Genomic DNA, 20774 nt, shown 5'->3' with positions numbered 1-20774 from the left:
CAGATTTGTCCAGCAGTGCAGCCCTTCAAAGGAGAATGTTAAACAATACAAAAACCATGTTCTGAAGTGCTTGCTACAATGACGAAGCTCAATGGCAGCCATTAGTTAACGACCTGATGTATCTGAATGACTGCTACAAGAATCAGTTACCTTCTGGGTCATTCCATGCCAAGTGGTCTAGAGATTCCTGCATGATCATCACAGATTTTGATGAAATTTTGTATAAACAATCTCACATGTTCCCTCTGAATACTGGTAAAGTTTTGCAATAATTAATTCAGTACTTCAGGGGATTTAGTCATTTGTTTGACCCCATAGTGTAGCTATCAACAGTGCACCCAAGAGTTTTCGCCAAGTTTTGAGACATATCTATAATAATATTTTCTTGAAAGAAATAAAGTAGGGTCATCTTATACAACTTTTTGCTTTCTCTTGGGGGGGGGGGGGGAGAACAGGTTTCCTGAGTGATTTGCATATGAATCATTTAAAGCAAAGTCAGCTGGGGGGGGGGGGGGGGGGGTAGGTAATAAATATGGAGTTTATCTTTCTTGTACCTCTGGAAGTAACTGCAGGATACATCTGAAACCCAGCACATAACTTACCAAATACAAGGGCTCAGAATATAAAATTTCATTTTCCTCCTTTTCAATGGTTTACAAATTGAGGGCAAAGTTGACAATTTTTCTACAAATGCCAAAAATGGCTGTTTTTGCCACCTTAAAAAAGTCTCCTGAAAACTCTTAAATCATTTTCATTAGAATGATTATGTTCTAAACCACCTAAAAACTATATTTGGTTTTGCAATGCAAGCATGTAACACCCTAAAAAACAAGGTGGAGGGACACTGAAAATGGACCCATATTCCACTGGTGCTTAAATCTGACATCTTTTATGATTTTCTACAATTGTTTAGTGTTCCCTGGGCAAGGCAATATCAAAAGTCTTGATTAGGAAGTGAGAAAAGTCCGAATAACTCTGAAAGATCCCGATAGTAAAATTGTTGCACGGCAGGTGCAGCATACTTTTTATAGCTGCAGCACACTTTTTATAAGTAGCCTGCAGGTTTTACATTATTGTCACATTGTGTAGATTTTGGGGAAGTTCACTTTGGTCTTCTTGCCATTGTTTGGACTAGATTCATGTTATACAGAATTTTTGGTATGTCTATTACGTAATGCTACTGATGTGCTAGTTCAATTCTGCTTAAGGTATAGCATGCTTTTGTGTTGGCATGTTTTGACAAAATAGTGTACACATGACAATTGTGTGAATTTGTTGGTATGGTCCATGGAGGCTTAATCACTACTGGTTCCTTCTCTCAAGTGAGAAAACCAGCATACCCATCACAATAGGGGCGACGCCCAACAGACGCCCAGTACCAGCCACAGGTGAGTTTCTTTACATGTTCCCAAACCTGGTAAGGGTTTCTTTACACAGGATCCCAAGCTGATGATACATTTCTGTAAGCATCAGAGGCCTAAGCTAGAAGATTTTAGGATCCTATGCTTATGTTTACTTCAAATTGATTGACTGTTAAACAAAATTCATTAATTTGCTGCAGAAAGCTGTGAGGAAAGTTATACTTCTAGCCAGATGATGTCACTCACGGTATTGTCTGGGAAGAAATTTTGATAAAACAGAATGTAAACAGTTACATTTTTCAAATGTGATAACCTCAAATTATTAGAGTCACAAAAATGAAAAACTATTCTTTTTAGTGAATTCCCTATTCAATTTCATTTGAATTTTCTAGAGCTGAACACTGTAGATATGTCCTGAAAGATTACTTCCTTGCATTTTTTCTAACTCAAACTCTTCTCCTAGCCACCAGGACTTTTGATATCTTCCATATAGAGTAAACAACAATTTTATAACATAATAAAAGATGTCAAATTTAATTTGAGTACCAATGGAATATGGGACCATTTTTAATGCACCTACACAGTGTCGTTCTTTTTGTAAGTTCTTATATGCTCACACTGCAAAACCAAATATAGTTTTTAGTCTTTCTAATAAAAATGGTTAAAAACTGTCTGAATAAGACTTTTGCAAAAGTGAGCCAAAAATAACCAGATTTGGCGTTTCTTCAGAAAAACTGTCATTTTTGTCGTCAGCTTGTGAACTATTGGAAACCAGTAGAAGGAAGAAATTTTATATTCTAAGATCTTGTATTGGTAAATTATTATGTGCAAAGTTTCAGGTTTATCCTGTACCTACATTTGGAGTTATAATAAGTAAACTTCAAATTTTTTTCAAGCATTTCTTTTTTGACCGGCTTCACTTCAAATTTTCCATCACACAATTTTTTTTATTGTTTCGCTTGAGGTAGCTCAAGAAGCTGTACAAGACGGCTTAGTTTTGTTTGTTTCAAGAAAATATTGCCAGAGATAAGCCTCAAAGTTGCTTAAAACTCACGGGTGCACTACTGATAGCAGTACAATGGGGTCAATCAAATAATTACAAACTTGCAAGTACTATATTGGTGAAAGTAAAACTCTACCAGTGTTCATTGACAACATTTGCAACTGTTCACACACAACTTCAGCAAAATTCCTGATGATCATGTGCAAACTTTTTCCAAAATTAGACCACTTGGCACAGAATGAGCCCTTCTACAGGAGAATTTTCTGAGACCGCAATCTAACACACAAAGTTCCATATCTTTTATGTTGAACTAAATTGGTTTACATTTAGAGCTTCCAAGACCTGGTGAAATCAGTCAGAAGTCATGAAACACTGGGGGCACTGAACAGGAAAAATGAGCTAGAGACATAGCAAGATTCTAAGCTATGGAAACTCTGAAATTCTGAACCAGGGCTCAATTACATATAAATGATAACACAAAACTAAAAAATTGATAAATCACATTACAAACATTTATTAGAATTGGCGAACAGCTTGTAATATGTTTTGAAGAGAAATTACACAAAATGCACACAAATGTGCTTTGAACTTAGACAATCAGTATAAAATATGAACAATCAAGTAATACAGCGTTTTTCCCTCCAAACACACACGCATTATCACAAGTTAGAATAGTTCTTTCCTAATTCTCCAGTTCCTAACAAAATACACACACATATGCACATCACACACTATTTGTAATAATTACTACCATCCTTTCATCCGTACAGCTCTACCTATGTTTCAGTCAGTCAAAATCATTACAAAGTTTTGTACTCTGCAAAGTTTTAAAGTTCATCTTTGGTGCCTATGTCGTCAAGATCAACATCTGAGAGATCAATATCTTCTTCTGGCGGTAATTCTCCATCTTTCCCATCCCATGCTTCCGTTGGGTTAATCTTTGGAAGAGCCGCTCCTTTTACAGGTGCAGTAGAGCCTCTACCAAATGAGAGATCCCTAGAAGTAGACATAAAAGTAAAAACAGGATCAAAACAAACTGATTTATGCACAATTTTTGGTTTGCCTTATCCTCACGACCAAACTACTTAGATCAATGAATCTAGCAACAATCACTGGCCACAAATGGAGCATATGCAGTCACCTCAAAAATTTAGAATAAATATCTTAATAATATTCAGTAGAGAAACTCCCAATTGGAATATCAACAGTGTAAGCAAAAGATAAGACTGCTACCTACTTTATGGTAAGTAGTAATCTATCTTTTCCTTAAATTGTTGATATTCACTACAGAAGTTGTCCAGTCCACTTGCAATGTAGTATTCTTAGCACTAATATTGGAAAAACCTTTACTACTGTCAATTATTAATATTTTATTACAATTCTAAAGTAATTAGTTCTCAAGTTAGGCACATGCTTAAATTTTGTTTCACCGTAAGTTTATCAGTTAGTTCATACTGGCCTTCAACAAAATTTGTACAAGCGGCTATGAAAAGAATGAGAGCTATATGCCTCAGCATGTTTCTTAATCTCTCTCAACTAATCCATTTGCGTACTGAGTGAATTAGAAATGCACACAGCACTGTGACCCAGGCTGATACAAAGGAGGGTGTGAGTGCTTCAAGTTAGAGGAAAATTGACATGAGCACTGAAATGGTATTTTAGAGATATAAGAGATGGTGATTAATAACAGGCATGCAAAAAACAGTCTATAACACTATTTCTGACAACCTCTTGTAATTGTCACCTTAGGCATTTAAATCTGTAACAGCAAATATTGAGTCCTCCCATGGAACTTCTGCTACAGCATCAGAACAGACTGCAGGGCAAAATTTAACGATTCAGCATTTTTATGCTAAATTGTTCCTTCACCTAGATCACTACCCAAGGCAAATTTGTAGTCTTTCAATTGTTTTATAACAAAAACTTTTAGTGTCTTGATTAAATAATATGCAAAATATGATACTTTAAGAGAATGTAAATTATACCTCTAACCTTTAACCCTTTAACTGCTCCTGATGTGTGAACACGCACCTTTGTACCTGTCCCTGTGTGCTCTAAACGTGACTACGTGTGCCGCCTTAGTGGCACCTGTGTCATCCTGACATGGTGAGACGTGCTGCCGCTTCTTCTCCTGTGGCCTCTGGCCGTGTTGTATATTCATGCCAAGCGCCTAGTAGCTTTTCAGGGTTCCACCAGCACAGTTGAAGTCTCATGAGCATTTGCTACTGTGTTCTCGTGTTGAAATTTTTGTCTGTGCTTTTGTTGACTATTGATGCTGTTAATGTTTTGAGAAGAAAATGGCACGCTGTTGTGGTTATACAGACGAGAAATCGTCTAAATTCTCACTAGAAGCGACAGTGAGGATGAAATTTTCGACAGTGATGGTAGTGATTATTCTTCGACTGAATCTCAAAGTAACAGTCCTGTGCAACGTCAGCTGGAACAATGCATCTGTCAACAAGGGAGGGATATAATTCAGAATCTGATGGGTCAGAGAGAGATAGTGAAGTGCCAGTGAAAAGAGCTCACTTTAGCGACACGTTTGACTGGAAGAAAAGTTATTTTCATTCATTTATGCATGCGTTTGATGCTTCAACTTCTGGACACAAGGGTGGTTTAGGGTCGGAGTCAAGTGTTTTGGGATATTTTCTGATATTTTTAATGGAAGAACTAATGAAATTTATAGCAGATGAAACTAACAGATTTTTTTTATATACAAAAGAAAATATGCCAGAATCAGAGCATTCTCATTTGTCCAAATGGAAAGAAACGGGTCTCGAGGAACTGTATCCCTTCGTCACTGTTTGTACGCTAATGGCTTGTGTAAAAAAGCTGAAGATCAGTCACTACTGGTCCACAGACACACTCTTGAACACTCTTCTTTTCAGCAAAAAGATGTCCAGGGACCATTTTCTGTTAATTTTAAGAATGCTTCACTTCAGTGATAACTCTGAACTATTAAGGAGACAGGTTATTTAAATTTTCGCCCAACGTTTCACAGCACATTTCATCTATACCAAAAGCTCTGCATTGACAAAAGCCTCTTGTTGTTCAAAGGGCGATTATCATTGAAACAGAACTTTCCCTCCAAAAGAAGTAGGTTTGATATAAAAACATTTGTGCTATGCGACTGCCAGACGGGTTATATACTGGTTTTTGTTTACATGGGCACAAATACTGAAATGGACTTCCACAATCTGCGGAAAAATGGCGACGTAGTAGCAACAACATTGATGAAACCATTTTTAGGAAGGGGACATACGCTCTATGTCGATAAGTGGTATTCAAGCCCAGACCTATTATTCTGGCTTCATAAACATGGAACAAACATGTGGTACTGTTCACAAAAACAGACGTAACATGCCAAAATCATAGAACAAACTAAAACGAGGATAAATACAGTTTATGTCCACTGGCACAATCTGTGTGGTGAAATGGAGTGACGAAAGAAGTGTGGATGCTGACCACCTGTAATACTGTAGAAATGGTTGAGATGGAAAAGACAAATAGAAAGACAGGTGAAATATTAAGGAAACCACAGTGTGTTGCAGATTACAACGAGAGTATGGGTGCTGTTGACCGCTCTGACATGCTGCTGCGGTAAGTGCAATCAGTACAAAAGACTGTCCAGTGGTACAAAAAGTTCTTTTTCCACATACTGGATGTGTGCATTTTAAATGCCCAGGCTCTCTACAAAGTAGTAACAGGACGAAAAATGCAACTAGTGGAATTTCATTTATGTCTGGTAAGAGAGCGTGCTGAAGCTTACACAAAAGAGTGGAGGAAAGCTGGTAGAGGAAGGCGCTCTGGAGACGAGAATCCTGTAAGATTTACTGGAGGCATTTTCCAAAAGTCATCAAGATGGAAAACTAAGAAACTTACGCCAATGCGTCGGTGTACAGTATGCTTGAAGCACAAAGTGTGCTGAGAAACAAGATACGAATGTAGAGCATGCAACATATCGCTAAGTGTAGTGCCATGTTTTGAGGCCTATCACTCTAAACAAAACTACTAACCGTCCATAATCACTCAGAAGAGAAGAAGTGATACTGATAATTTTCTAAAAGTAAATGACAACAAAAAAGAAATAAAAAATATTAAAAAAATAGAAAACTTGTATACAAAATAAAATAAAAACAAAAAAATATATTTTTCATTTCGCCAGTTCCGGTCCAAAGCCCGGATCAAAAAGAAGGATGGAAAATATATTCAGAAGGTGTAAAAGAGACTCCAACACTTAGGATTTCTGACTTTGAAGCCATTTTACAGACGTGTTACTGCACTCTCAAAAACACGAACTGAATTTCTCACACACCATTAAATCTATAACATATGTTAAGCATAAAATTAAAACATGCATAGTGCTAGATTGCCAATTTAAACAAACATCACATTTGTCCACGTGGCCGTCTTCCGCAGCACCTCTAACAATTAACTATCATTAGCTTTGCCATCTTAATCTTACCGCAATTAATGAAGAAGAATTTCACACTAGACGCATTTCGCTTTTATTTACAAAATATCTTCTGTGGTCACTGATTTTCTTGCTTCATGTTTACATCCTTTGCACACCAATGCTTTACCTCTCTTCATTAGTGGAGATTGACACCTAGAGACGACGTCTTTGTATACACATAGCTCGCAGTTTTTCAAGTTTTCAGCTTTTTATTCCACTGCATTGGCACTGTAGATCACATCACTTATGGAACTCTATTGGTGGGAGCATGAGCATTGATAATTGTGTGTCTTACTTGCAGATTTGAAAGTTAGAGTAGCAAGTCTGGGAGACTGAGATTTTAATTCTACGAGAGTGTCGATAATTTTGAGATCAATAAGAAATTCATTGCCAAATTGTGGACAGTTTTTCCATGACGTTTTCCAGAGATTCCTTTATAAAGTTGGCATCCCCGTGATTCCATAGGGTCTTGATCACTGTTTCCGATTTCTTGAAGAGCCACGATTACAATTATGTATTTCTTCATGATATCAATGATTATTTTTAATTTTCCAGCTTAGTACAAGGAGTTAACATTATGTGTCAAGTAGCAAGAGATCTGTTTAGGTTTAATCCCATGATGTTTTTCAGTTTGTACCAATTGTTGAGTTTCTAGACGCTCCGATCCATCATTATCTTCTGAATGACAGCCCACACAATCCGAATGCTGTCTTTCCTGCAATTTATATTTGCAGTCGGTGGAATTATTCTTCAAAAAACTGTTCACAGTTGGCTGTCTAAGGTGTCATCTTGGTGTGTATTCAGAAAGGTGGTGATGAAGGATGAAAGATTATAACATGAAATTGTGAAGACAGAAAAAATAGGAGTCTGACACTTCAAGAATTGAAGACGTCAGCCAAAGAAAGACAAGGGCCATTAAAGGGAATGAAAATGAAAGACACCCTAAGCCTCCATACTACTGGAAAGACTACTATATTAAATAACTATAATATAATTACCAACTATGTTGCACAGTTGCTTGTTTTCCTTTTGAAAACTGCTTCTGTCATTTTCATTCCACAACTTTGATAACTTATAGAAATGACATATTTTAACACATGAAGCTGCTGCATAATTTATTTTTAACTGGACAACCAGTTTCGGTCATAGATCGTTTTCCAGTACAAATTTCATAATAATTTGATTTCTTTGTCTTCCATGTCAGTTTAATTACTATATGGAAATACTTTTAATTGCTGGACTTTAAGGTTGTTTTATTCATCTGCTTTTTGCTGATGTCATTCTGTAATGATTCAAAGGCTTTCTTTAAAACTGTTGGCGTAGAAGGGGAGGAAGTGGGAATGAGCATAGTGGACACTAACTTACGACAAAATATGTATAATGTAGTGCTAATTTAGATTTCTTGTTTCTTCGTGTTGTGTCAATCAGCAGAGCCTATGTTTCTTTTAATAATTGTGAAAAAAGTATGTATGTGGCCATCATGCTCTGATAACACCCACAACAACAAAAATTAGCTATTTTCATTCAAAGTAAAGCAAACAATTTTGTGTTAATGTCCTTCTGGTCATCAATCAATTACAATTTATTCATTTCCAGGCAAGAAGATGAAGCTATGAAAGCTGCTCAATTTCAAGAAGGAATATGACAAACACATTCATGAAACTTACCGTAAAAATTCATTAATGCCATCTGTGGAGAAAGATCCCCTCAATATGGAATACTTCATCTTCTTGACATTCATTACTGCCATAGCTGGATAACCAAATCCACCAATTTCCAGCATTGATTCAAGTTCTGGTTGAGATCCAGCTTCTGCCCAAATCCACCTGCAAGCCACAATCAATGAAATGAATATAATTCATATACTAATAACAGCCAATAGCTGCAAAATTATTGATAGAGGAAAAGTAATTTAAGATATCAGGTTGAAGATAAACGTCACAAGAAAGCGTAGAACTCGTGTAGTGAGTGCATCTCTAATGATTGAGAGAATGCTGTAATTTTATTTGGAATTCAAACTACTCTTCTCTTACGAACAAGTATTTCTATTTCTATTTTGATGAACAAATATTTTGTGTCTCAAACTGGCCTTAATGACATTACATGAAAATTTAAATCACAGTCATAATTCATTCTTGGTATTGCTCACTATTTTCAAATGAAGGCAAAGTTTTTAATACATCTGTTCAAATATCATTGCCATGTGTTTCTTTTCAATTTATGAAAAGAAGTGACTGATGTAACTTCAGAAGTTGTTACGTTTGGAGGGCATAATGGTCATTGTAAAGTAAAAATTTTGACAAAATGTGTAAATGCTTCAAATAAGGTCCTATTTGCGTTTTTGAAATAATGCATTGATTTTGGAATACCTTGTGTTGATGATAACTTTTCTTTTCATTCAGCAAGTGACTACTGTCCATATTGAGGCAATGAAGAGAAATTAGCTATCCATTTGGTACAATTTCCTTGCAGAGAAAGTTGTTGTGCAAATGTGTTTAACAATATTTCTTTAACTTTTCAGAGGTAAATTTCTAACAATTTAAAAGGTCTAATGACAATCCTGACATGTATGTTTAACATTTTTTCCCATAATACTACCAGCGACATTATTCTTTGCCCTTAAGTATGATACACAAAATGTAAATCGTTTTAGCAGAGCATATTACTTTCAAATGCAAAATATTAATGCAGCTCTCTATACTAGCCTACCTCGTTCAAGTATCTTATCTCTCTGCAACTACTGCAAGCTACAGCTACTTGAACATGCTTCTTGCAGTTAAGCTTTTTGTCCTCCTCTATTATGAACACCACTATTACATAATTATCTATTTCCTAATGTCTCAGGATGTGACCTGTCAACTGATTTCTTTGGTTACGGACAATATTATTAAAAGGGTAGATACTATTCACCATATAGAGGAGACATTGAGTCACAGACAGGCACAATGAAAAAAAGACTGCTATACATTTAAGCTTTGAGCAAGAACACTACCTTCTGAAGTGGAAAAACACACACACACACACACACACACACACACACACACACACACACACACACACACAAAAGACCACTGTGTCTGCCTGCAGCAGCCAGACTGCGGACTGCAACTACACCTGATGGGATAAACAATTTTCTGTGGATGGTTGAGTACGGAGGAGGCTGGAGCAGGATGGTGAAAGGTTTAGTATTGCTTGCGGGAGGATGTAGAGATGTAGTGGGGACAGAATAGAGTTGCTAGGTGTAGTCAGGATATTTGGTGATGGGGGAAAGGGAGCAGAAATGGAGAGGACTAGAGAAGGGGAAAAAGATTACTGGATGTGTTGGTGGAATAGAAGGTTTGTGTGGTGTTGGAGTGGGATCATGGAAGGGGACTAGTGGAGGCTGAGGCCAGGGGGTTATCAGGGTTATACGTCAGACAAGGAAAAGAAGTCCTGGATTTTTCCCAGATTTCCCAGTTAAAAACACACTTTTTCTGTGTTAAGTGACAGTACACTTCCCCTTAAACTGGAAAACTTATAAATCCTTTGAATGGTTAAAGTTTTATTCACCGGTGTAGAACTTCCTGGCACTTTAGAAAATGAAACCAAGCAAAAACCACTTTGGAGATAGCTTTGATGTCCAAAAACATGTACGCTGCACATTTTCATATTACAAATGTACAAATTTGAATGCCACCAAACACAGAACTTTAGTTTCCAAAGTACTGAAATCGAGATTGTGATGCTGTTTTGTAAGTAAGCCAATCATAGCTCTTGTTATGTGATCTCGCCAGTTGATGACAGCAGATATCCGAAACATTTGACAGGTTATGTAGTCAGCCAAAGTGACATCACTGTTAAGTAATGCATACAAACAATTAGGAAAGTTAATGGTTTAAATGATTATACACAGTGTAGCTACAAGAAAAACTAAGCTTTCACATATATTGGTCTCCAAGATTAATAAGCTAATCTTTCATGTGTAATATTTGCCTTTTTGTGTGAGTGACACTTTAAGATGCATCACACCAATGTACCCATAAAACTTAATAATTACATAAATGTCTGGTCTTCTGGGCTCTAAATAATTGTAAGTGGCTGGTCCTCAAAGTTTTAAATGAGAGTCAACACTGATTTTTAGAAATTCATTGCACATTCTCACACATAACAATTTAGTTTGCATAAAAGGAAATGTACTTTGAAATTAATGCTTTTCATTTCAGCAATTGCAAGAGTGTGCCAGGGGGAGGGAGGGGGGGGGGGGGAGGGTATTACTGTGCCTGCGCAGCTACAATGACATTGGTAGCCCCCATATATTCATATGTATAAAACATTAAGAGACCTTAAGAAACGACATCAGAGGGAACTCCAAGAGCCTTGGAATTTCTTAACCTATACTAAAATGCTTAATTCGGCTTTAAGTGCACATTCGTATGCCCCGATTCACAGTGAAGTCAGCGCCAGCCTGATATTAAGGTTTTCAGTGTGATTTTCAGGATATGCATTTCTTGGAGAACAAGTACTGTACTATCTCGTGTTTGGTTCTTTATTGTGGCATAATGCCATATGTGCCAGAAGATAAAAACGTGCACTTTAAATTCAGTGAACAATTGGACATAGCCAATACTGTAGAATAAAACGCTTAGTTTCGGATAAATTGACTGCCTCAGCAGAAAAGATCAATAGAAGCCAAATTTCTTTACCAAATGGTCAAAACAACTTTCTTATGCAAGGTGATTAATGATTTACTGCCAAAAACGTGGAAATAAAGTAAAATCCGAAAACTGAAACTAATAATATACTTTAGCCTGCCTGAACTATGTGAATGTATTAATTAGTTTGATAGCTCCCGGCCACAAAAATTTGTTTTGTTTTCATTTTATGTTGGAGCTCTAAATGGAGAGGAAACAGCAAAATTACCAAATGTCAACATGGGTCACATGGAGACTATCCCCCTCCCCACTAGAACTCTAACTGCTCTGTGCATGTGTGAATCTGGCAGCTTGGGCACACCAGAAAAATTTTTCCAGTTGTCGTCTTGCTGCTTGCTGCTACTGCCAATACAGCTAACAGGTGCACTTCATATAACCAGAAGCATGAGGAGGTAGTGCTCGTACGTGACTCAATTGCACATGCGCATGAGCCCACTGGCAACTGCTCAAATCAACCTAATGCAAACAGTTGTGATGTCCCACTCGTTAGAAGCAGTTTGTTGTTACGAAGTATTGTGTCATCTTCGTCGTAAGCCCTTTGACAAATTTTGCTGTTGGCAGATGCTTGTGTGTGCACTTTTTTTTTTAAATGGCACATTTCCTTTACAACTAAAGTTTCATTTTGGTTTTTTCTCTTGTTTATGATTTATTGCTGTAGTGTTATACTGCAGTAGTAGGATACAGTAATATTCTTTGTTAGAGTATCAGTTCTTACCAGTCAAAATTACAAAAATTTAACTGGAAACTAGAACAACAAAAAATTCCCCAGAATTCCGAAAAGTTCCCCAGGCATACACAGTTTGGTTATGGGAACATAGGATATATTGCAGGGAAAGTTGTCACCTGTGCAGTTCTGAAAATCTGGTGTTGGAAGGAAGGAACCAGATGGCACAGATTAAGGAGGAGTCACTGAAGTGAAGCACTATGTGTTGGGCACCTTGATTCAGCTAGCAGATGGTCCAGCTGTCTCTTGGTCACAGTTTGTTAGTAGCTGTTCATGTGGACAGACAGTTTGTTAGTTGTCATACCCATGTATTGGTTGCAACTTAGTTTGTAGATCAAATGACTGCTTTCAGGTAGCCCTGCCTTTGATGGGATAGGGGATACCTGCAGCCTGACTGGAGTAGGGTGGGGTAGGAGGATGTATGGGACAGACCTTGCATCCAGTTCTATTGCAGGTTTGTGTGCACACACACACACACACACACACACACACACACACACACACACCACACACTTTTTCTACTTCGGAAGAAGGGCTTTTGCCCAAAAGCTTAATGTACAGCAGTATTTTCATTGTGCCTGTCTGCAATTCAATGTCTCCTCTATCTGGTCAACAGCAACCTACCCTTTTCATAATATTGTTATTTCGTCATGGACTTTCCACTGTTTGTTATTTCTTTGTTTAGTGATGTCAAAAGTATTTTTTTCCCTAGGTGCAATTTGGTATTGCTATTAGTTATCCTTGTAACATGTCAGCAAGGTCATTGGATTTTTTACTGCACATGTGGAGAAGTATTTAATGGCAATCACACACAATGATGATACTAAAAGAAATTTAAAGAACAAATGAAGAACATTTACATTAATATCCCCAGGTTTATGACATATGAAAATTCTACAGCCAGCTGCTTAACTGTCCCCCAAACTGACTTCTCACATGTTTCTGACTATATGACTGCATTGTAGATGAAGAAGACTAGGCAAGTTACTGATATCTTTTGGACAAAAGTCAGCAATTGTGACGATATATAGAGTGTATTAAGTGTGTGTTACGCAACTACTTTCATTTATATGGTATTTACTGCATTAACATATTTTTTTTATTTTCCGCAAGAGTTTAGACATTTAAATGAGCCTGCATACAGAATCCTCTTGTGGCATCACATTGTATATTAACGTTTAAATTGCTTTAAGTTAGAAACACAATGCTATTATGAAGAGCATAAGAAGAAAAACAATTCACTTAAAACTTACCCCCACATTTTCTGTTTGTACTTCTCACCCATTTTCTTCAGTGTGTCTAGGTAACTATATCGACAATCTGACTGACAGTCCAAAATATGGGGCAAAACAGATACAACACAAAGTGGATGTTCTTCGCAGGCTTCTTTAAGGGTTTCTTCATTTATTATCTGCAAACAGAGAAGAAATGAGAGTTTATAAAGTGGGTGCATAGTTGCACACAGTAAGAGACACGGATACAAACAAGGGGTGGAAAACTGCTAAAATTATGTAGATACTTCAGGAAATACTGAAGTTAACAAACACACAGAAATGTAAGTGTGCCGTTCTGGTCTGAAAAAATAATACCTGAATGCATGATTAAAAAAAACTTCCCCCTTACGCTCAACTTAGAAAGTTTGCTTTGTTTTCTGGTTTAACAGCTGAGACAGAGGTCATCTAAGGGTCATTCCACATCAAAGGGAGCAATATTAAAAAGTGTCTCCACTCTACCATCTCCAAATCTAACGAAATTTGATGTGAAGATTCTCTGTCCTTTAATGGTTATAAACCAAATTTCAGTCCAGTATCTTCAAGTGGTTGAATTTTTAGGGGCTTTTAAAGAGAGGCCACTCATTTTCGGATCACATACGAAAGTACGGAAGTACGGAAGTGCAAATGTGCCAAAACTGATAGGCTCTTTTAAAAGTTCTACCACATATTTGGTCATTTGCTTTAATATACACAGACAACTTTTTATGCTGAATCACAATAGGGGGGGGGGCGGGGGGGAAGAGGGTTTAGTCACATCTAAATATAGATACAAGACTCTAAAGCGGCTAAAAAATTTGGTGAGCTATTCTGAGAGCCAAGGTTTGACTGACCACTGCTACTTTTCATATGAACCAATCACACCAAAACTTCAGAGTGTTATTTCTATCTATGGATCAAATTTAATTAGCATTGGATGCTTACATGAAAAGCTATGCATCTGCACACAAGTTGCTGGAATGCTATGTTGCTTTAGAACATTCTAACCCTACAATGCATGGTGGTGCATATACGCATTTTCACTCCATTTCCATCGCCATTGTAAAACAGTAAAACAGCAGGCTCTATCCTCGCTGCAGTGATATGTTCCTGATTCATCACTTTCAGTTGTTGCTTTCATTATTGGCAATTTTCACAGTGCCAGTCTTCTGTGCAGTGTAATCTTTGGTGTTGACATTGTACAATCTTAGTGTTGAGTAGTGAGTGTGAGTAATCAACAGTCATTGTTTTAGCTGAAGGTGACCACTAAAACAATATGTTTTGATGGCCTAATTTGTATATTTTATATGCAAGACTGAATCTTCTAAGCTTCAAACCCAGATGTTCATCAGCTTTCAAAATTGCTTGTAAAAGGTCAATAAATGATTGTATAAAATGAACCAAGAGACCCTTGCACCCAGATAATTTGGCGGATCAGATGGAGCTTATTGTTACAAGTCATCACCATTCTATTATGACAAAAGTCATCTACAAGCAGTTGAGAAAAATGTCACCAATGGACAAGGAGCTTCTACAGCGTAGGTCTGGGCTCGATTTTACTGACGATGCCTAAATTTGTTCATAACATAACGCCTTGTTGATAACAAAATTTCTGTTCTTGCAGAAGACTTGCTGCAACCCATTTGGTAGTAAAGAACAACACGTAACCAAGAAGACTTTAACAGCAGTAACCACTGCAATGTCTGATAGGTTGAAGTTACCGACTAATGAAGTTTTTTAAACCAGGTCAGAAAATTTGTACCAAATGTGGACCAAAAAGAATCATCCTACCATAATAAGCAAGAATCACCATCTACTGAAGACATGGATGTTGTTGATGCTTGCTTTACTGCTAATACTTTATTATCATCACATGGTGAATCACCATTAAAGCTTCAACAGACCAGCAAAAGGCATTCAATGGGATACATAAAGTGCAAAGTTCTGAAAGCCTAAGGCAGCATTACTAAGGTAATTGCCACAGCTGCTGGTGTGAGCCAAGTAGCCATTGCTCAAATGCAAATGGAAGAGTGCCAGAAATGTAAAGATATGGACATCTTAATTTAAGGCTTCAAGAAACAGCAGTAAAGTTCAAATTTTGACCCTGGCCCCATATAGCTGGACTATTGAAAAAAAACCGGCTAAGGAATTTGCTGTTTCCACTAAAATGGTGAAGAAGTCTAGGAAACATTGGAGACGTATCAGAACACTGCTGAAGATTTCATGGTGGCACTGATTTTGAAAATTATCAATTTAAGAAGCCATCACTTTCTGACAAAACAGTAAAGTTTAAACCCTACGCAGCTAAAAAGAAATCTTACAGAAAATGAATTAATAATATAGATAGATTTTGCTGAGAATTATTCATTTGTTGTTCAAGATGTAGTGCAAGGATTTCATTGGAAGCATAGTCAAGCCACATTACATCCATTTGCTATCTATTCTGGTGGAAAGAATGTCAGACTATTAGCATTTGTACGATTAGCAACTGTCTCTGTCGTGATAACAATTGCTGTCCATGCCTATCAAATAAAGCTAATAGCACATTTAAAGACAAAGATTGAAAACCTGAAGAACATTTATTTATTTAGTGATGGTTCAGCTGCTCAGTATAAGAATTCCAGAAGTTTTATCAATTTATGTCTGCATGAAAAGGATTTTGGCATCACTGCCAAATGGATTTTTTTTTGGAACAAGCCAAAGTAAATCACCTTGTGCTGGCACTGGGGGAACAGCAAAAAGACTACCGTATTTACTCGAATCTAAGCCGCACCTGAAAAATGAGACTCGAAATAAAGGAAAAAAATATTTCCCGAATCTAAGCCGCACCTGAAATTTGAGACTTTAAAATTCAAGGGGAGAGAAAAGTTTTATGCCGCACCTCCAAATCGAAACAAAGTTGGTCCATTGTAATACGAGACACAATTTAGGTCGAATGAAAGACGATACAGCTACAGTAGTTTGGTTCGAGTCGTAAGCTTAGCAGTTAAGCTTTACCAGGTAGCCATTGCTATGCGTCAGGCGCTCCGTCCGTATTTATACGGGTATGCTTCCTTTTTCACGTGCTTCGTCTGGTTTGAATCGATTGCTTATTTTGCTTATATCTGATAAGTGCCGTTTTCTTTGTTATAGGTGTTTACGTCACTCTAAGCTGAAAATGCATTACTGTACTGTGTCATGCATTGTTTGTCGCATTCTGATAGTGCATGTGTACGGCCTGTCGCCGCTCGCGGCATGACTTGCTTTTGTGCGCGCTACCGCCGCTTAAAAAAAAAAAATAAAATAAAATAAAATAAAATAAAATAAAAAATAAATAAAAAAATAAAAAAAAAATGAGGAATCGTCTCATTAGCGAAACAATGGCAAGAGACTGCAGTTTGTTGTTACTTACACTGCTGCTTTCTTTGATAATGATCAACAAGAACCAAATAATAGACTGCGTATGATAGAACATGTTCTGAACGAGAGTTACGCGCAAATTTTTCTCCGTTTGAAAATCTTTGCGGCCGCTTCTTTAGTACATCAAATTCTGCACAGAAATTAGTCATCTTACATTTAAAATCTAGTCAGTTGCCGTGCTTCATTTCTGACTATATCACTATTAGGCATAAGAATAATAAGAATATAAACATGACACGATACGTATATTCTTCCACGTTTGCTGTTGTTTCACTCTAGTTTCATAGTTTATTAGGCAGACAGGATTTAAATGAGAGCAGCAAACACGAAAGAATACATGGCAAAATGTTTATTTTCATATTATTCTTATGGTGAAGAGAATACTGCATGTGATTCACATCTCATCAGGTTCCTATTAGCAACCATCTCTTCTCACGGGTAGGAAAAAACTCTGAACGTAGAGTTGGCCATATTGACAAACATCCCTAACAGTCTTGCCAGTCGGATTTTCGTAGTACATTGAAATTCTGCTACATTCGAAGATGAACAAAACGGAACTTGTATTTACTTCGTTGGACAATGTATGAAAATGCAGTGGTCGAAACTCGGGGCAGAGGGGGGGGGAAAAAAAAAAAGAGGTTTTGGCGCCAGTATTTATCTTTGTGCCCACAAAGCATGCTTGTGTAGCGCTACATATATTCGACGGCAGAAGTTAGTTGTGGCGGCACCTACCAACATTTTTCAGAACTTCCGCTTGCTTTGCACTCGATTCTAAGCCGCAGGCGGTTTTTTGGATTACAAAAACCAGAAAAAAAGTGCGGCTTAGATTCGAGTAAATACGGTAGCACCCCTTGGTAGTTTGCAGAGGCCCTGAGATAAACAAATATTGACTCCATATGATTTGTTCAAATTCTGTGATTATAGTAGTCCAGGAAAAGTTTTTTTATGTAGCAAATGAAAAAAAAAAATCAGCTGGATCAAGAAACAATGTTTGACATGCGACATACAATGTCTGGAACAAGAGAAAATCATCAATTTAAGCCAATTAATCGAAATCAGCTAAGAGAAAGAGTTTACAATGATGCTACAGCATTCACAGTTAATGCCTCTGAAGTAGATGAATAAACTCCAGCAATCTCAATTGCAAATTTACAACCAGGACAGTATGACAATTTCTGGTAAGTTGGAAGAGTGTGTCAAGTTTCACATGAACAACATGTCCTCATCAGCCACATGGTTCTGCTTGCCCCTTCCATTGGCCAACTGCTAAAACCACCTGCTGGATTCCTGAGCAACATATTTTCATTATTTTCATTACTAAAAGCACCTTCATCATCATCATCATCATCATCATCATCATGAGGAAGATAATACTGTTTTTTCAATTTGTCCTTGACAAAATTGTAGAACTATTTAACCAAAAATGGAACTGACTATTTAGTGTTTTTGTTTTGAAAATTTGCTGTGTTGTTTATTATACTTGTTTTATGGCATATGTTAAATTACTGTTTGAAACTGATTTATATAGTCAAATAAAAAAATTAATTATGGGACTTGATGAGAAAAATATTTCACTTTTCAATCATCTCGAAGTGCAAAACTAATAATTCTTGAAACATATTCTTACTCAGAAAGATCCAGAAATTAAACAATATAGCTTTGAAACTTAAAGCATGCTCTTTCCAGCTGTGGTAAGAGAAAAAGGATTGAACGAGACACAGTCGGGATATTGCTCCCCAAAAATAATCTAAAATTTGAATGTATAAAATTTTGGCCAACTTTGCAGATGCATATCTTTTTATCTAGGCATCCAGTGTTAGTTAAATTTTATCCATATATAAACATCATAGGTAGGAATAACCCTCTGAAGTTTTGGTGTGATTGGTTTATATGAAAAGTAGCAGTGGTCGGTCAAACCTTGGCTCTCAGAACAGCACGCCAAATTTGTTGGCCGCTTTAGAGGCTTGCATCTATATTTAGGTGTGGCTGAATCCCAAATTTTTGCCATGGTGTGACGCAGCATGAAACATTGTCTATGTATATTGAAGCAGGTAAGGAGAATTACACCTAACTTTTAATCCGCTACATTCTAACAGAGTTATTTACTATTGAGAAAATTTTTTATTTCTTCTTGTTTGTGATTAGACACCCCCCCCCCCCCCCCCCCCCACATACACACCCATATCACTAGCTTTATTTGATGAATGACTGACCTGTTTCACATCTGGAGCAGGAACATTTTCTGCCAGTTTTTCCATTGCCCATGTTACAATATCACTGCTTGTCCTGCCACCAGTGTAGTCTTGAGCCGAGCTTGATTCCTTCCTGCCAGGTCCAAAATATTTTATTGTAGGATATCCCTGTACTCCGTACTCATTTGCTGTTACAGTATGCACTGTTGCATCTAAAGCGCCAAGTTTTACCTACAACAACGCAATTCATTTTAAACAAATAAGAGTTAAAATATCAAACAATTTCTTTTTATTTTTCTCGGTTATCTATCTCTACATAAATATCTGCAGCCCATAGTACTCACCTTTCCTTTCAGTTCAGTAGCTGCTTTAGCCCAATGTGGTGCAAGATTCTTACAATGGCCACACCAAGGAGCATAAAATTCAACCAGCCAAATATCTTCAGAATCTAAAACTTTCGATTTGAAGTTACTGTCTGTCAGTTCAATGACATCTTTTGGATCACTCTGTTAAAGACCAAAAGTTTATTTGTTAGGAATGCTTTTATACATAAATGTTATATTTCATTAACAAATATTCTGACAAAGTACAAATGACAACAACAAAGATTACATTCAAAAGTTCTGGAACAGCATGCATGTTTACAGTTGCAAGAATACAATTATTGAAATATATACAGTTGCAAACATAATTTGGCACTACTCAATTGAGACAAATATGAACTGTGAGACAGTCTAATGGGGAACACTTATTTCATGAACTTCTTTGTAAAACTGTTCACCAGTGATGCAAAATATCTAAGAAACGTGAAATATCCTCAGACTTTAGGAAGAGTGTAATAATCCCAATACCAAAGAAGGCAGATGCTAATGGTTTTTTTCACACCCACACTGTGTTGTCAGTTTAGTAAGGTGTGGTCGCAAAATTATAATACAAATTATCTGTAGAAGAATTGAACGGCTGGTAGTAACCGAACTAGACAAGGAAGAATTTCAGTTCAAGAGAAACTGAGGAACATGAAAGGCAATACCGACTTGAACTTAGTAAATAGGTTGAAAAAAAAAAAAAAAAAAAAAAACCACATTTATGAATGCGGAAACCTTTTTGACAGTACTGACTGAAATACAATCTTCGAAATTCTGAATTTGTCATAGGTAAAATACGAAGGAGAAAAAGGTGATCCACAACTTGTACAAGAATCACACTGCAATTCTAAGAGATCAAGGAAAGTAACTGGTGGCTGTAGTTGAGAAAGGAGTGACACAGGGTTTTAAGCTATCAGCTGTGTTACTGAGTGTGTACATAGGGCTAGCATTAAAGGAAATTGAGGAAAAATCTGACACAGAAATTTATGTACCTGGAAACAAAAAAAAATTACTAAATTCTGGCAGAGATAGCAAAAGACTTTTAAAGACTAGTTGACTGAAATGGATAGTATCTTGAAATGAAGTTACAAGATGAACATCAACAAAAGAAAAACACAGGTAGCAGAATGAAGCCAAATTATTACCACACGATGCTGAGGAAATTAGACACTAAAAATAGGAAACAAGTTTTGTTACATGGACAGCAAAATAACTAAACAAGTTTTGTTACATGGACAGCAAAATAACTAACAAAGGCTGAAGTAGAAAGGATACAAAATACAGAATAGCAACAGCAAAGGGAAGAACTTCTGAAAAAGAGAAATTTGTTAAC

General features: G+C 36.8%; 1 protein-coding gene across 1 annotated transcript in view; it reads right to left on the bottom strand.

Moving 5' to 3' along the window:
* Nucleotides 1-2854: 2854 nt before the first annotated feature.
* LOC126180649 (protein disulfide-isomerase A6 homolog) overlaps nt 2855-20774 on the bottom strand; it is a 39372-nt gene continuing 21452 nt past the window's right edge. Inside the window, exons 4-8 of the mRNA XM_049924709.1 lie at nt 19421-19582; nt 19098-19307; nt 13489-13646; nt 8488-8646; nt 2855-3360 (exon numbers count right to left, since the gene is read on the bottom strand). Of these exons, the coding sequence (XP_049780666.1) occupies nt 3192-3360; nt 8488-8646; nt 13489-13646; nt 19098-19307; nt 19421-19582 (858 nt within the window). The 3' untranslated portion in view covers nt 2855-3191. The remainder of the gene's footprint in view (nt 3361-8487; nt 8647-13488; nt 13647-19097; nt 19308-19420; nt 19583-20774) is intronic.

This window comes from Schistocerca cancellata, chromosome 1, assembly GCF_023864275.1.
Source record: "Schistocerca cancellata isolate TAMUIC-IGC-003103 chromosome 1, iqSchCanc2.1, whole genome shotgun sequence".
Lineage (NCBI taxonomy): Eukaryota > Metazoa > Arthropoda > Insecta > Orthoptera > Acrididae > Schistocerca > Schistocerca cancellata.
This window is presented reverse-complemented; position numbering and strand designations above follow the sequence as displayed.